Source organism: Synchiropus splendidus, chromosome 4 (assembly GCF_027744825.2).
Source record: "Synchiropus splendidus isolate RoL2022-P1 chromosome 4, RoL_Sspl_1.0, whole genome shotgun sequence".
Classification (NCBI taxonomy): Eukaryota; Metazoa; Chordata; class Actinopteri; order Syngnathiformes; family Callionymidae; genus Synchiropus; species Synchiropus splendidus.
This window is the reverse complement of record NC_071337.1, coordinates 18,834,936-18,849,976: the sequence shown is the minus strand read 5'-3', so window position 1 is coordinate 18,849,976 and position 15,041 is coordinate 18,834,936. Positions and strand designations below refer to the sequence as shown.

Here is a 15,041-nt window from a genome sequence, read left to right as displayed (position 1 = left end):
ACTTTTATTTTTTTTTTCTATCGCAGTTTAATCGTATACGAATATTTGCCTTAAGACAGCACATTTTTCTATTTGGATGAATTTGGTTTATTAGTGAAACTACAGGTAGCTAAACAACAAAACATTATTTTGTATCAGTTTCATAGCACAATAAATCACGATGGTGGCTATATTCAAGTTTCTATTAAACCTTATTTAAACTAAAGCTCTTTTAATGTCTTGAAAATATTTGTATAAGAATTTCAATGTTAGAAGAATTTCAAGAACATTCAGAGTAGTGGAAACAGATGCTTTTGTTATCATCCTAGCTGCCCCGTGTCTTGTGCATCAGTGTGATCAGTGGACCAGGAACTCTTGCACTTACAAAGGTTAAAATATTTTAATGCAAAGTGGTGGGACTTTTATGAGTTCATCGCGATTCATTAATTAATCGCGATTAACTCATTAAAGTCCCACCACTAGTTAAAAGACAAACTGACAAGTAAATAAAAAATTAAACAGCAGTTTTACATGGCAATAGGGTTTCAATGGTATTTCTACTTATAGATAAATAAATTAAAAAAAAAACGCATAGTCCGATGATTAAATTGAAGATGACAGTAGAGTAGTTTATTTATTTATTAGTTACTTCTGTTATTGTTGTTGTAGTTACTATTATGTTTTGTTCATTATTGCACTTTGTTCCAAAGCATTTTCCTAGTTGGTGGAATCCTCAGTGGCCCGATTCTGATTCTGGTTTGATGTGAGGTCGGGTTGCGGAGGCCCAGGCGTCCATCTCCCCAGAAACTGGCTGACTGGTTTCTTCTGGAATGGTTATACTCGAAGTCTTTCCTTAATAGCTGAGCATGTTAATACACGTAATATATTTGTTCTGGTCTCTGCCTGAAAGAGTGACACTCTTTCAGGCAGTTTTTGTTCCTATCAAACAGGCTGCAATGAAGCTATGCCATAGGTTTATATTTCCATACATATCTTGGCACCAAGTGTGTCCTTACAATACAATAAATATTGTGAGGGAGAAGGAGAGAGCAAGAGAGAGAGTTGCCTCTTGTGCTCCTCATTACTCTTAAGTCAATTTAATTCATTGTGAGTAAATGGAAGAGTGTAATTTCTGGAGCTTTTCTTGTAATCCCGGCGTCACTATAGACTACAAGCTTGTTTTATTGTTATTGTTTAATATACAAATGTCTCGTACATGTGCGCAATTACACCACTCCTTATTGTTTTAATGGAAGATATTAGAGGGAAACAAATGCTAATATTCTCATCTGCTGTGGTCACATGGCTGCCCTTGTCTTAAACTTCTGAAGATTCAAAGAGAAGCTGCCGATTATGATGCGGCGCGTGCGTCCGCACGATTGCAGGGAGGATTATCGCGCTAATGCGTCCATTCATCTGAGCGAAAGGACACCATTCGTTTAATGTCCACAAAGTTGTCTTCGAGTTTGGCAACTCCCACAATCCTCTTAGCGCGTCAATGTGACTCGTAATACTTGAAGTTCATGGTGACTCGTGAAGCACACGGACAAGATTTGATTGGAAAAAAAAAAGTTGATTAATTTAATCATCTCTATGTACAGCAAGGAAACATTATCACACATATTCCCCTCCTCATTCTCCTTATGACAGTTTGAAAGTTACGTTCCAGGCATGTAGTCTTGTCTTCGTAGCACCGACATGGACGATGGTTTTGGAGCGAGACCTTGTGACCTCTACAGGTTGGCATAGTATCGGTCCCTGTTTTCATAATCCCTGAAGGCAAACTCGGCGTCCCTCTTGCCATGAGGGATGCGTCCGAACGGGGCGCGGTCATTGAAGCACGAGTCGAAAACCTCGTTGACTATCTTCTCCGCTTCCTCTCGGCTGATCTTCCTGACAGCCAGGATGGAGCGTACCGCACGGCCTCTGACGCACTCCTGTCAGGGTCAAATGATGAATGATGTGAACTTCAGCTAAGACAATGTCAAAAGCTCTTATTGTACCTGGTGGTGCTCTTTGATCCCAAAGTTATATCTCGCCAGCTCGTTGGAGAAAGAGCAGTCGCCGCTGAGGTTTGCCGCCCGAATCTGGAATCAAGACAAATATTTGGTTCTGTAAACTGCTTCAGCTGTATCTCATGTACAGGGGAAACAATAGTGTCAGGCACCCATGCTACTCCGGTGAAGAGACACCACTGTGAAGTGGTTTTCTCTGACCAGTTAAATTCCAGGGTTCCAGGATTTTCCGCACAGTGGGAGGTGTCTCCGACAGATGGAGAGTTGATGTGTTCAAGTTTGAGGTCACAGTCACAAATGGACCACAGAGCATAGGTCCTTTTTAACTGTCTACCTTATAAGGCAGAACCCAGCTGGACTGACAGTGAGAGAGGGCTGACATTCACTATATGTTGATAAAAACTGATGAAAACTGGGGAGGTCCCTATGCTGCTACAGCAATGGGGAGAACACTGAGTTCACAAGCAACAAACCTCATCCTCTCACCTCTGAGCACGCCAGGTGTCTGTAGTTATTGAACCAGTCCACATTGGCACGACAGTGGTCGAAGGCGTGGATGAGCTCGTGGGCGACCACTCGGTTCATATGGGCCTGCTGGCGGATGTTGTTCTGGCACAAAACTATCTGTAAACAAAGAAAAACATCACGTCATTTCGGTCCCATACATCTTGGCATCCGCACATTGCTGCTCACCTGCGAGGTTGTGGCATCAAATCCGCCACTCACATGACCGTCACAATCTTCACAGGAGAAATGTCGGTCTTTGAACACTTTGCTGTCACAAATAGAGAAGTTTTTCATTAACTATGACTGACAAAATCCGAACCGAAATGAAAATTCTTGGCCAAAACTGAAAGTGAGGTAACAGGCGAAACACAGAAGGAACGATTATGCCAATTGTTAGTTACGCTGTTTTTATGACTTTGACTTAACTCACTAAAATAGGAGCAGCTGATCGATCTGTGCATCCCTAGTTCATCCTAGTTCATGCCTACACCTGACTGATGGTAAAATGAAAGTCATGTGTGCTTTTACATTTACTCATAGGATTACTACAACAAAGTTCATTCAGATTAAATGCAACGGCTGAAAGAGATTGCAATATTGTCTCTGTAGGTCGAGAACATAATGGTTTATCAAAGCAAAGATGCCATGGCACATATGTCAACTGCAGGTATAGCAGACAACAATGGCACAGAGAGATGAGTCAGTGCTGCCACTGTCGCTCATGGTCTCCAGATCCATTTGCGCTGCTTTATTCCCACATTCAAATAATGATCTTTATTGCACGGAATGTATAGTCACGATGGCATTCGGTGGATCCAAACAGATCTCACAAGCTACACATGAACCAGACATCAAACCATATGTGTTGGACTGTATTGTGCAGCGCTGCCAAGGGACTATGGTTTTAAGATTGAATCTGATGCAGGATGTCCCTTTGAACATAAGTTTGAAAAAAAAACGGTCACACTCCCACCGACTGAGGGAACTGATGATGCTGTCTTTTAAAGGGCCTCGCAGCATGTCAACTGTGAATCCCAAATATCTTTCTCAAAAACTAGCTCTCTGTCTTCTGCTGTGTCCGCTACCTTTCTGATTTGTGTCATGAGCTGATGTAAGGAGTGGCGCTATAAAGCAGCCGCGGCACTGGCAGGCTTCAGCGGCTACATCAAAAGCAAGAAGCAAAACGGTGGTGATTCACCATGAAATTATAATGAAAGAATAACTGCGCCCCAGTTCATAAGCCGAACTGTCTTAATATTGATATTAAATTTCCATCGATATGCCACCCAGTCCACTAGTAATAAGTTATTATTTTAAATCCTGGGTGAAGAAGAGGGTGCAGACAGGGCAGATCAACCAACAGCTCCGGAATTGAAAGTGGATTTCGAGAGAAGTAGACACTGAAGTTGAGAGTGAGGAAACAGCTCATGCTCAGACTGGCTCGGTCACCCAGACGCAGATGGTTAGGGCACAGAAGAGGACAGATAGTGGACATATTTGAAAAGAATGTTAGATGAGTTACTAGAAAAACAACAGTTTTGAGGGTGTGGAAATGAGGACACGAAGAGGGTCCGAGTGGCTCGGGAGAAGGGTTGAGACAGGTTGATCTGGAGGAGGCCGACTGGATGCTGACAACCCCCTGATGATAGATCACACCATGTTGTCACATGAACTCACCATCCAGAACTGTTCATGGCACTCAGTAGAAGTTTGGCATATGGACCTGAAATGAAAGGATCGTATATATATATGGTTGTTGTTGTTTTTTTTAAATGAACGCGGGTGAATGTGAACGTGACTGTCAGCAGGTCGGACTCACTCGTACTCAGCGCGATCTGCAGCATGGCCTGACATCTGTGGTTGAACGTGAACAAACTGGTGGCGAGGAATCCCCTTTTGGGCTTTGGAGCGCTTCGTCCCGGGAACGATCCGTAGCCGTAATCTTCTTCCTCCTTAGGTTCGCCCATCGTGAGAAATGTCGCTGACAACCTTCAAACGAGAGCATTTGTTGCTGCTGCAAGTTAGCAACCGCTAGCTACCGAGAGGTCATCGCTGGTTGCTTGGTCACGTGACACAGCTCGACGGTAACGGAGTTTTAATTTCAATTCTTTGATTACATATTGAATGGAGTTTTTACTGCAATTCTATGCTTGAATGCGTGATTAAAATACATTAGGAATTTATTATTTAGGTTGCTCGTTTTTTTTATGACAAAGATCGTTTATAACGCGAGCGATACCTAGTGTTACACTTTAAAATTTCGGTGTTCCAGTGTCATAGTCTGGTCATAATCTTAACAATGTATCGGGTTTTATTGTATTTAAAATATAAATAAGTTCAGCCTGGTTCTCTCAAAAGTTAAAATATTTAGTAATTCTGCATCTTTCGCTTTCTTTATCCTCGTTACGAGTGCGTCCTCTTCTACGAAGGAAGGTTTTATAGTTCTGCGCAGGCTCGGTAACGCAAAGGCTGCTGGGACACCGCTGTCATGGCTCCGAACACAAACACAAACAAGTGAGATCGTCACTCATTGTCGCAAAACTACGGTTTTCAGCGTTATTCAACGTGTCATTCGTCGGTTGCAAGAACAATCGAAAGGTACTCCTGACTTGTTTTCTCAACACCGTTTTTATCTACTCACTCACTGACTGATAAAGTCGTCTCATGCTAACAAGATGTTAGCCACTCGGCTAAGGCATGTCTTTGCGGCAACGTGTGAAAGTAAGATCGATAACAAGGTCAAATATATTCAGTTTCGTCCACCCCAGGTGAGGCCATGTCTTCTGGAAACAAAGCATTTGAGCTACAGCTTCAGATGCGACAGAATGCGGAGGATCTGCACAGTTTCATGAAGGACCTGGAGAGTTGGGAGACGGACATGAAGACTAAAGATGAGCAGTTGAGGAGCGGGAGAGACGGGGAAGCTCAGGTTCGACCCAGAAGAGATTGGCTTGTTGTACAACAATGAATTACTTAAATGACTATTATCTTGTTCATTTGTAGAGGAAGCTTCCACCTGTGAGAAACAAGGACTACAAATCAAAGATGAAAGCAAAGAAGAAGAAGAAAGTAGTCACAGAAGATGGAGACACAAAGGAGGAGAGAGAATCTTTACGGATCAAATCGGGCGATTACAGATCGTGGGAAAAGTTTGACGTGGTTAGACTACTTACACTACACTAAAGTGTGAGAAAGAACTGATGGAGCAATGTTTTCTCTGTTCCAGGACAAGGCTCTGGCAGAGCTGGACAAAGAAGAAAGTCCGGCAGAGTCAAATGAGTCAGACTCAGAAGTGGCAGATCAGGACACGGCACTGGCTGAGAAGGAAAAAGTATGTTATTAGAAGCACTGGTACATAACAGCGGATGCTTTCACACGTTTACATTTTCTATGTTGTTTTCAATATTATGTGCCTCAAAACAGAAAGTGATTTTGTGTTTAACTCAACCAAAAGAGCATACTGTGCTGGCAGTGCCTCGCAGAGCACAGAGTGAGTGAACTGTAAGAAACAGACCATAATTTAGGATGTCTTTGCTTCAGTGACAAAAAGTCCAAACCTCGGCGAGAACCCATGGATGAACTGATGGAGCCCTAGTTTAAACTCTTTTCTATGATTTTCTTTTGTCACCAGGGTAACAGGTTCTTCAAGGAAGGGAAATATGACGAGGCCATCGAGTGCTACACCCGAGGAATGGACGCTGACCCCTATAGCCCTGTTCTTCCCACAAACAGAGCCACAGCCTTCTACAGACTCAAAAAGTGAGTGTTCAACGTTGTCAACAATTTGCGCACCTGCCATAACACTTTTTCCTGAACTGCAGTGGTAGTACAGTACTTGGAGAGGTCTATAGAAGGATAGATCTCCGAGTTTTTGTTTGGAAGTTTATATTGGAAGTGTCTGAAAAAAGCACAGTCATGATATTGTGCAGTAAATAAACACGAGTCAGCAGTAACCTTTTCACTGACTGAGGCATTCATTTTTTGTGTAAGATTTGCAGTGGCTGAGTCAGACTGCAACCTGGCCATCGCTCTGGACAGCAACTACTACAAAGCGTTCGCACGCAGAGGAGCCGCTAGACTTGCCCAGAAGAGTTATGACGCGGCTTTGGAAGGTGACGTTTGGCTCTCAGGCTTTTTTTTAAATTAGCATGTTTGCTGACTCACTTTGTTTTTTGCAGATTACGAGACTGTTCTCCGGCTGGACCCGGGGAACCTGGAAGCGCAGAATGAAGTGAAGAAGATAAAAGAGGTATATGTTCCTAACTTCTGATTCTAAATGCTTCTTCTGTCTTGATAACTTCGAAGGTCTTTTGCATCTTAACTGCATCTTTTCTTGTCAGGTGATCAGATGTCAGACACCTGCTGACATAGGTGATGCTCAGCAGTCTCAAGAGAATTCAACCGACGACCCCAAGCAGCAGCGACTGGTGGAGGAGCAGCAGAGACGTCAGGAAGCAGTTGTGCAGAAAGACAGAGTGAGACTCTCTATGTAGTCTATACAGGAGTCCAATTTACATGCCATATCTCACACGAATATGGATGTTGAAATGTAATGTTCACCAGAACAGAAACCTTATGTTGGTATTGATAATATATAGTTTCCTTTTTGTATTTTGCATGACAATTACAGTTATTTACCAACATGAACCATTTAATAATTTGTTTGAGTCAAAGGTAATTTTGATATTTTTGTTTTTCATGAAGCACCTTACTTGTATATTGTCTAGGCAGCCTTTTCAAGTGTTGGTTTACCTCCATTGTGTATAATTTGTCACCTATAAACCCAGCTATTATAAAAGTATATTCACGTATTAATGAAGCATACGTACATTAATTGACATGTACGCCTGTTATTTCATGTTTATATTAGTCCTTTAGCTCCAGCTCCAAACTTAAGTCACACGTAACAATGTGTAAAGGTCAGTTAAAGTTTATAAATTGTTGTTTTCAGGGAAATGCTTATTTCAAGGAAGGAAAGTACGAGGCAGCAGTGGAGTGTTACAGTCGAGGGATGGAAGTGGACCAGTTGAACCAGCTGCTGCCGGCCAACAGAGCCATGGCCTTTCTGAAGCTGGAGAGGTCAGCTCAGTGTTAAAACAATGCTTAAACCAACATGATCCTGTGAGGTAACAGCACGTCCTGCTCAGGTTCAAAGAGGCGGAGGACGACTGCACCCGCGCTATCGCTCTAGACTCCACCTACTCCAAAGCATTCGCCCGCCGGGCAACAGCCCGCGTGGCATTAGGGAAGCTGGATGAGGCGAGAGCAGGTGGAGTGTGAGCGCCGTACTATCCCCACGTGTAGACGCTGACTAGTTTTGTGTTTGTAGACTTCCAGCAGCTGTTGAAGTTGGAGCCAGGAAACAAACAAGCACTGAACGAACTCCAGAAACTGCAGATTGTAAGTTTCTCATGATGTTGGCGCCACATGATGAGAGAAACCTGACGCGATCGCATGTTTCCTTCAGGACACCAGCGGACTCCTTCAAGCTCCAGGCGGCTCGGAGAGGAGAACAGTGCAGCCTGTCGACAAGCCAGAACACCTGAGGTCAACGGTGAGTCTGTCTGACGGACGTTGTTCATACTAGTCCCGTTATGTCTATAGGTGACCAGCAGGGGGCACTGTTGCATAATTGTAGCTTCGTTGGCTCGTCGGTCTTCATAGTTACCTATTGTTGATGATTATGATGATAATGTTGTTCAGAAACCGCTGAGGAGGCTGGACATCGAGGAGGTCAACTATCAGCCCACCAAGTCTGTGGTCCAGGAAGTGGTGAAGACAGTGGAGGGCGAGTCCTCACCACTAGCTGTGTCGCCCAGTGCCAAGATGATCAAGATAGAAGAGACGAGCCCCTCGCAGCTGTCTGAGCGGTGAATTCACAGTTTGAGTCATACTTTATATGATGATGTCAGCTGATCCTCTGTGTCAAATTCCCTCCAGGCTTCCTCCTGAAGTCCAGGAGACACAGAACCAACCCGCCGGACCTTCACCTTCGTCCGTAGCTGCTCCACCTCCCGCACCCAGCAATCGCTTCCAGCTGGAGGCCGACCTGCGCTCCATCGGTCACTCGCCCGAGTTAGTCTACGCCTACCTGCGGGTGAGTCATGTGACTTCAGCGTTGGAGGGTGTGGTCACACCAGGGCATGTCAACATGTCAGAAGCATGGTTGCTCTAATGATTAATTCCATGAGAGCCATAAAATAATAAGACTACTCTGTCTGTGGAACACACGTCACTACACACGCTGCATCTAGCACCTGTTTGGGAGCGAGGCGTGACACCATGGTGAACTGTGATGATGAGCTGCCTGTAGTTCACCTGACCACACTCTGGTTTGTCCTTCAAAAGCCACCGTCATCTACACCAAATGAAACATGGTCACATGTTTGTGGGAGTGTAGGGTCTCAGCAGAGTCAGTGTCTATTATACTGCATGTCTGAGAGCCAGATGCACACAGTTGAAAGACCTACATCTGGCTTGAAATCCTTTGGTTCCCAACCCTCTGAGCTGGTATGACTGTGCCCTAAGACGAAGCACTAATGGAATAAAACGTAGCATCTCATGATAGAATGCAACTTCAGCAATAAGTTCCAACAACATCAAAGATTGCATCATCCTTTCATTTTCCACTGCTAATATGTCTGATTTCGCATGTTAGCTTACTGTTTCAACAATATTTATTGGCCGGACTATGTTTTAGAAATGACAGTCATGGCACCTTAGCTACAAAATTTTGTTTAGTTATGAAAACCCTCAATCTTAAATTCCTGTTACCAAGAAAAAATATATATAATTTGCTAAATACTTTACACTCTCAAAACTACCGGTAGCTTTGTTAGCATGTAAACTTTGCTGGAACATGGCAAGATTTGTTTTGCATGATTAGCATTTTAGATTGGTCTATGTTTTTGTGGTACATTAAGGTGAGCCTTAGTGACTGTGGATATGATATGTTGACCAAAGCCCTTCATTAGCCTTTGTTGTGACAATCTTCTCTCCATAATCTTCTGTTCACATAGCAAATGAAACCGGAGGATTTCACCAACATCTTCCAGAATTCTCTGGAACCAAATATTCTCAACCAGATCTTGCACACGCTTCACGATTTCTACTTACAGTGAGTATCTACTATGCTAACCCAGCCAGTTTTTTTTCCTCCGTAACTTCTGGTGTGTTTTAGGAACGAACCAGCAAGCATCACCCTGGAGATTCTTCAGAGCCTGTCTGCTGTCCAGCGCTTCGACATGGCTGTTATGTTCATGTCGTCGTCAGAAAAGAAAGGTGACGTCTTGAGCCAAAATATTGGAGTTTTTTTGTTTTGTTTTATTCTGTCAATCACCTTCTTTAACTCTCTCCACAGTTCTCAGAGAAATATTTGACTTCTTACTCAGCACCAGTTTGGAAACATCATCTGTCACAGGGTTGCAGAAGAAGTACGGCGTCTAAATCTGTGGATTTAAACCCAGAACCTCCACCCACATATAACCACATAACATTTTAAAGACTTCATATAAAGAGGCCAAGGATAAGTGAGGAAAAACTCTTCTAAGCAAAAGTGCTTATTCATGAGATGTTTGACCCCTGAACTAAATTCTGATTTTGGACACCTGTTTGGCTTAAAATTTTCTAACCAGGTCTTCAGACGAACTGATGCCACTGATGTGTTGTCAAATAAATGATGAATACTGTGTTTGATCCGTCTGAGTGAATCTGTGACAACTGAGTGTCAGCCTGCATGAGAGGTCAGATTCAAAAATCAGGAGCAAGATGAAACTCCTGAGTCTGAAGAGAACAAGACAGAGATTCAGGGGACGTGTTGGACAAAGACTGTTGGAGCCAGAGATGCCAAGAAAAAAAAGTGGGCAGTAAGTAGCAATAAGAAGTCTTCTATCAGTTCAAATGATTATAATACTCCCAGGTTTTCTTACAAAAGCTTTATTGAAAAAATTAAAAGGGAAAATGCCGAACAGAAGACAACATTGCTGCTACAGTGGTTGCTAGAGACACGTCTCTCTAGAATCTTTGGGAGGACGGAAGGTCAAGATCTCTGTTACCGTGTGACCTGCAACGACACGAGAAGTTTATATTTTAGCAAAAATGCATGATGATTTTTCCCCTTCTTTCATTCTTCTTAGTCTGATAATCTGGCAGTAGGTGTCCAACAAGGGGGATCTAGTGCAATTTGTTACTGAAGTCTGGAAAATATTAGTATCGACGACATGCATGTGCACATACAAGACTTAGCTACTACAAGACTAATGCTTAAGGAAATTGTAAAAATTTAGAAGGAAAAAAATAGTCAATAAAAAAATCCTGCAAGAAAAAAAACAACCATCAGAAAAAGTCTGTGAAGTTTGTATGTTTGTATTTTATCCGACCTTTAAACATGTAAAGGTCAGATTGTCAATATGACAATGACGTCCATTAAAAAAAGTTGTCAATGCCGTTTTCATCCTGGTGACTTTTTTCTTCTGGTCACTTTTATCTTTCTTGTGTCTTTTTTCCTGGTGATTGTTTTCCCCACGTAATTGTTTCTTTCCTGATGACTTTGTGGTGATTTTTGTTCTTCCCAGTGACCGTTTACCCAGGTGACTTTTACATTTTTTTAACATGGCAGGAATGGCCTTCCATATTTTTTTCTTCCATTTGTGTTTTTTATTCCTCACTTACGTTTCCACTGCTCCAGCGTGAGGTCGGTGTTATCCATGGTCTGGTCGTAGGGTTGTGCCTCGGTTTCCTCCTCCGTGTCCCTGAACTCGGCAAAGAAAGGAAGGTCCAGAGACTCTGCAGCACTGACCCGCTCGTCTGGGTCCAAGAGCAGCATTTTCTCCAGAACACTCACAGCTGAACACGAGAAGCTCAGTCAGTACTGATGCAAATCAATGAGGAAGGAACCAGAACAGACATACCGCTGGTGCTGGCTTTGGAGAGGATGGTGTGCAGGTCTTTCTTGGGCACTTTGGGGAGGCTTCTGAGGTAGTTCTTGGCCTGGTTGGGTTCACACACAAACACCGTGTAAATGACAAGTCATGATCTTCTGTGGACAGTAGACAGGAGCTTACGTCTTGGCTCTTTAGCTTTGCAACGAAGTCCGGTGTCGGAGTCCCTGTGACCTTCATGATCTCTCGCAGCTGATCCAGATCTGACCAGAGGTCAAGGGTCAAGCTGGGCATTTATGATCTAGATCCCTTTCATGTGGATTCAGACACCAACCATGCACTGCAGTCATTAGCAACCATCAGGCTAAGCTAACCTTTTTGCCCTACACTGTTTCTGGAGTGAAGAAGAGACCATGATCAGTCCACTTCATTATTATGATTTCCTCTGAAGCCGAAACACCTTCACATGGTGGTATTTATAGGTCTCTAAAATGGAGACTACTTGATTTGACTACTTCCTCCCATGAAAGCTGAAGAAAGTGGTATCATCATCTATACTCAAGACAAGTGTTTTTCCTTCACCGTGTGGTAGAAGACAAAATAAAATGCAGGATACGATCATTTCCCTTGAACAGCGGCTTCCCCAGTAGCATCTCAGCCATGATGCAACCAGCTGACCAGATGTCCACTGGGAAAAAAAAAACAATTTCAGTCTCCTCCGGTGATAACACAGAATAGCCAATACATTATGACCACAGTAGTTGTACTTTAGACGACCCAACATATTGAGTGCATGTGTCTCAATGCCGACCTGTCTGTGTGTAGTGCATCCAGTTGAGGATGACCTCGGGGGCACGGTACCAACGGGTCACCACATAGCCCGTCATCTCGGCGTCCGCCTGTCTGGCCAGACCAAAGTCCAAAATCTGGAGCGAGAGAGTTCAGAACTGTGTCATGTGGTCATCAGCTTTTGATCGGTGCGTCCTGAAACTCACAAACCTTCAGCTCACAGTCAGGGTTTATGGCCAGGTTTCCAGGTTTAAGGTCCTGAAAAGAAGAAGAACTCAATCATCTGGACAGGAAGACAGAATTTGGGGAGGCACTCCAGAAACAATCTAGACCTTTTATATTAATGATTCGTGATTGACCGCATTTTAATATTTGAAACCAGGATGAAGCTTCACAAAAAACATTAGGACTTGTATACTTGAATTTTCCATCCAGCCCTCTCATTTAGTTCGTCTCCTTTGTCGTGGATGTTCCAGATGTGCAACTGAAAACTGTCACCCATGAAAGAAACTTTATATGGCATTAATCTGTGATTGTGCTTATTTTTGTCAGTAATTCATCGCCTGAAATTAATCCTTTAACATCCCAGAATTTTATAGTTTTTAATAGTAGTTTCTGTTATAGTTCCAACTTGTCTTCCAACAGGCTTTCTGTTTTTTGTTTTATATGTTCTGTGGATCATATCACCAAACTGTCACCATACTCACGTTTATTCCATTTTATTCCTTCTTGTGACAGTCGCACAGAAATACAGCCGCCAGCACTAACACACACACATTCAAACACACGACTGTTGGAGGTTTCTCATTGCCATAATGCTTCCCCCAGCCTCTCATCCTATACCTCACCATCATAAACATACAGTATGGCTAACCTTAACCAGGACTCGATGGTAATGACACAATTGTTTTGACGTTTTAACTCTCAAATTTAGGGTTAAAACGTCTCTCTGACACAGATTCAGACAGCAGAGGTTAATAGAGGTGAATGGAGGACACGTACCCTGTGGATGATCCCTGCCGAGTGGATGTACTGTGAAGAGAGAAGCAAAGCCGATGCTCAACTCCAATATCCAACGGATGAGACATTCTGCAATGAGTCACCTTCAGTCCTCGCAACATCTGGTAGACCAGAAACTGGACACGGTCTTCCGACAGTCTCTCCAGTTTCATCAGCTTGCCCAGGTCGGTTCCCATGAACGGCATCACCAGGTAACTGTCAACCAATCAGTCATTTAGATCAGAGGCTCTTCAAGCAAAGGGCAGAGGTGGTCCGGGTTTTTGATCCAACCAGTCAAGCACACAGGTGTCTGTCATCAGTGGATTGTCAGTCTGGTGCTGCTTGCTTCAGCTGATGCTTGAACTACATGTGCTTGAGTAGTTGGATCAAGAACCTGCAGCCTCCTGGTTTGCTTAGAACAAAGTCCAAGTTATATCAAATGAATAACGCTTACAAGTCCCGAATCCTGTCGAGAGAGATCTCAGCGGTGAACACGTCCAGCAGACCGATCACCTGCAGCAGAAGGCCATACATCAGCTTGAGCCCGTTCACAACACACAGTTGAACACTCCTACGTTTTCGTGCTTCATGTGCTTCAGGAGCCGCAGCTCCCTGTAGGCCCGCTTGGCAAACAGCTTGGACTGGAAGGGACGGTGGAGCTTCTTGATGGCCACTTGTGTGGCGGCCCGTCGGTCCCATGCTGAACTGAGGGAGGAAATTAAGATGAAACCCGGGGCCCAGCTGATGATGAGGCAGCATTAATTCAAGCCGTCTCCCCTGCTGACCGCAGCTCAATGCACCTTTGTGCCTGTGCATTTTCAGCTCTTAAATCCTGCTCTTTGACTTGGCACAACAATGTAGCTGGGGGTGGGGGCCTTTGTTGACCCCCCCCATTCCAGACAATGCAATTCTATGTGAGGCCCTGCAGAGCCAGCTGTGGAGTCTACCCCCCACCACACCCCCCCAAAAATGTTCACACACAGAAACTTGAAAACTAAAGCACAAACAGTTACAGAGTAAAGTTACCAGTCAGAAACACCACGGGGTGTATTTGTCTTTTGTAAATATCGTCACTATACGTCAAAATAAAACGGCAAGTTTGACAGCGCGTGTCCTCCGCTCCCAGTTATGATTCATTCCGACCACAAACACTCACCACACGCTTCCGTAAGCTCCGGTTCCGATCTGTTTCAGCTCGCGGTAGCGTTCCGGAACGTCCCAAACAGTTCTGTTCACCTCCTGCCGGTAAAACCCCGTCCTGGAGCGAAGGGCCATCCTCTCAGCACCGAAACAAGACGGGTTCGCTTGGGTTCTAGCTCCGTGTTAGTGGGCTCCTGCGCGGTCCAAGTGAACTCGGTGACAGTCCGCCGTGTTGGAGTGAGTTAAAGTCCGGCACATCACAAAGCAAACACTCGACCGCACGCACACACACAAACACACCCCCAGGCTGCAGTGTTTGGGTGTGTCGAAGTGGGGGAGACCCACTTGTTAGCGCTTGTTAGCCACTGCGGCTAACGCTACACACCGGGAACACAGTGCGTTATTTAAACACGTTTTACACATCATGTCATGTGGAATTATCTATTAATTCTCATCTATTAATAACAAATATTATTTATCTATCGGTGAGTAGTGTTAAAAACACAATTACATACACGAGTGCAAGCACAAGTTACAACTTTCCTTCCATTTTGAACATGACTCACGTTATAACCATAACGTTCTACTGACCAGATATCCACTGTGACACGCAAATACGGATGAACAACTTTGATCCACAATCGTATCACTAACAATAGCTGCTACCGTTCTGGTTATAGTGCATCCAGTTCAGCATGATCTCTGGGGCAAGCACAAGTTACAACTTTCCTTT

The 15,041-nt window shown here is 43.9% G+C and overlaps 3 protein-coding genes across 5 annotated transcripts; 1 reads left to right on the top strand and 2 right to left on the bottom strand.

The window, feature by feature from the left end:
- Positions 1–1,243: 1,243 nt before the first annotated feature.
- Positions 1,244–4,897, bottom strand: atp23 (ATP23 metallopeptidase and ATP synthase assembly factor homolog). The gene is made up of 6 exons (XM_053863618.1): positions 4,321–4,897; positions 4,179–4,224; positions 2,688–2,769; positions 2,481–2,618; positions 1,983–2,066; positions 1,244–1,916 (listed from the first exon to the last, which is right to left on the bottom strand). The coding sequence occupies exons 1-6, from the start codon at positions 4,466–4,468 to the stop codon at positions 1,713–1,715; spliced, it is 702 nt and encodes a 233-aa protein (XP_053719593.1). The 5' UTR covers positions 4,469–4,897; the 3' UTR covers positions 1,244–1,712.
- rpap3 (RNA polymerase II associated protein 3) lies at positions 4,365–10,189 on the top strand. Of its 3 annotated transcripts, none has more exons than XM_053863610.1 (17): positions 4,365–4,585; positions 5,270–5,430; positions 5,505–5,660; positions 5,728–5,832; positions 6,133–6,260; positions 6,492–6,613; positions 6,680–6,750; positions 6,842–6,976; positions 7,453–7,580; positions 7,649–7,770; positions 7,831–7,901; positions 7,969–8,055; positions 8,205–8,371; positions 8,442–8,598; positions 9,521–9,618; positions 9,682–9,782; positions 9,862–10,189. In XM_053863610.1, the coding sequence occupies exons 2-17, from the start codon at positions 5,278–5,280 to the stop codon at positions 9,945–9,947; spliced, it is 1,887 nt and encodes a 628-aa protein (XP_053719585.1). In that variant the 5' UTR covers positions 4,365–4,585; positions 5,270–5,277; the 3' UTR covers positions 9,948–10,189. The 3 variants fall into 3 exon arrangements, with proteins under 3 accessions (XP_053719585.1, XP_053719582.1, XP_053719583.1); XM_053863607.1 differs by lacking the exon at positions 4,365–4,585 and adding an exon at positions 4,938–5,099 and having other exon boundaries at positions 5,255–5,430; XM_053863608.1 differs by lacking the exon at positions 4,365–4,585 and adding an exon at positions 4,955–5,099.
- Positions 10,190–10,434: 245 nt separating this feature from the next.
- mapk12b (mitogen-activated protein kinase 12b) lies at positions 10,435–15,030 on the bottom strand. Its single transcript, XM_053863616.1, has 12 exons — positions 14,325–15,030; positions 13,744–13,873; positions 13,623–13,681; positions 13,273–13,384; positions 13,172–13,201; positions 12,380–12,427; positions 12,192–12,306; positions 11,997–12,068; positions 11,564–11,643; positions 11,411–11,489; positions 11,172–11,345; positions 10,435–10,563 (listed from the first exon to the last, which is right to left on the bottom strand). The coding sequence occupies exons 1-12, from the start codon at positions 14,441–14,443 to the stop codon at positions 10,499–10,501; spliced, it is 1,083 nt and encodes a 360-aa protein (XP_053719591.1). The 5' UTR covers positions 14,444–15,030; the 3' UTR covers positions 10,435–10,498.
- Positions 15,031–15,041: the final 11 nt, after the last annotated feature.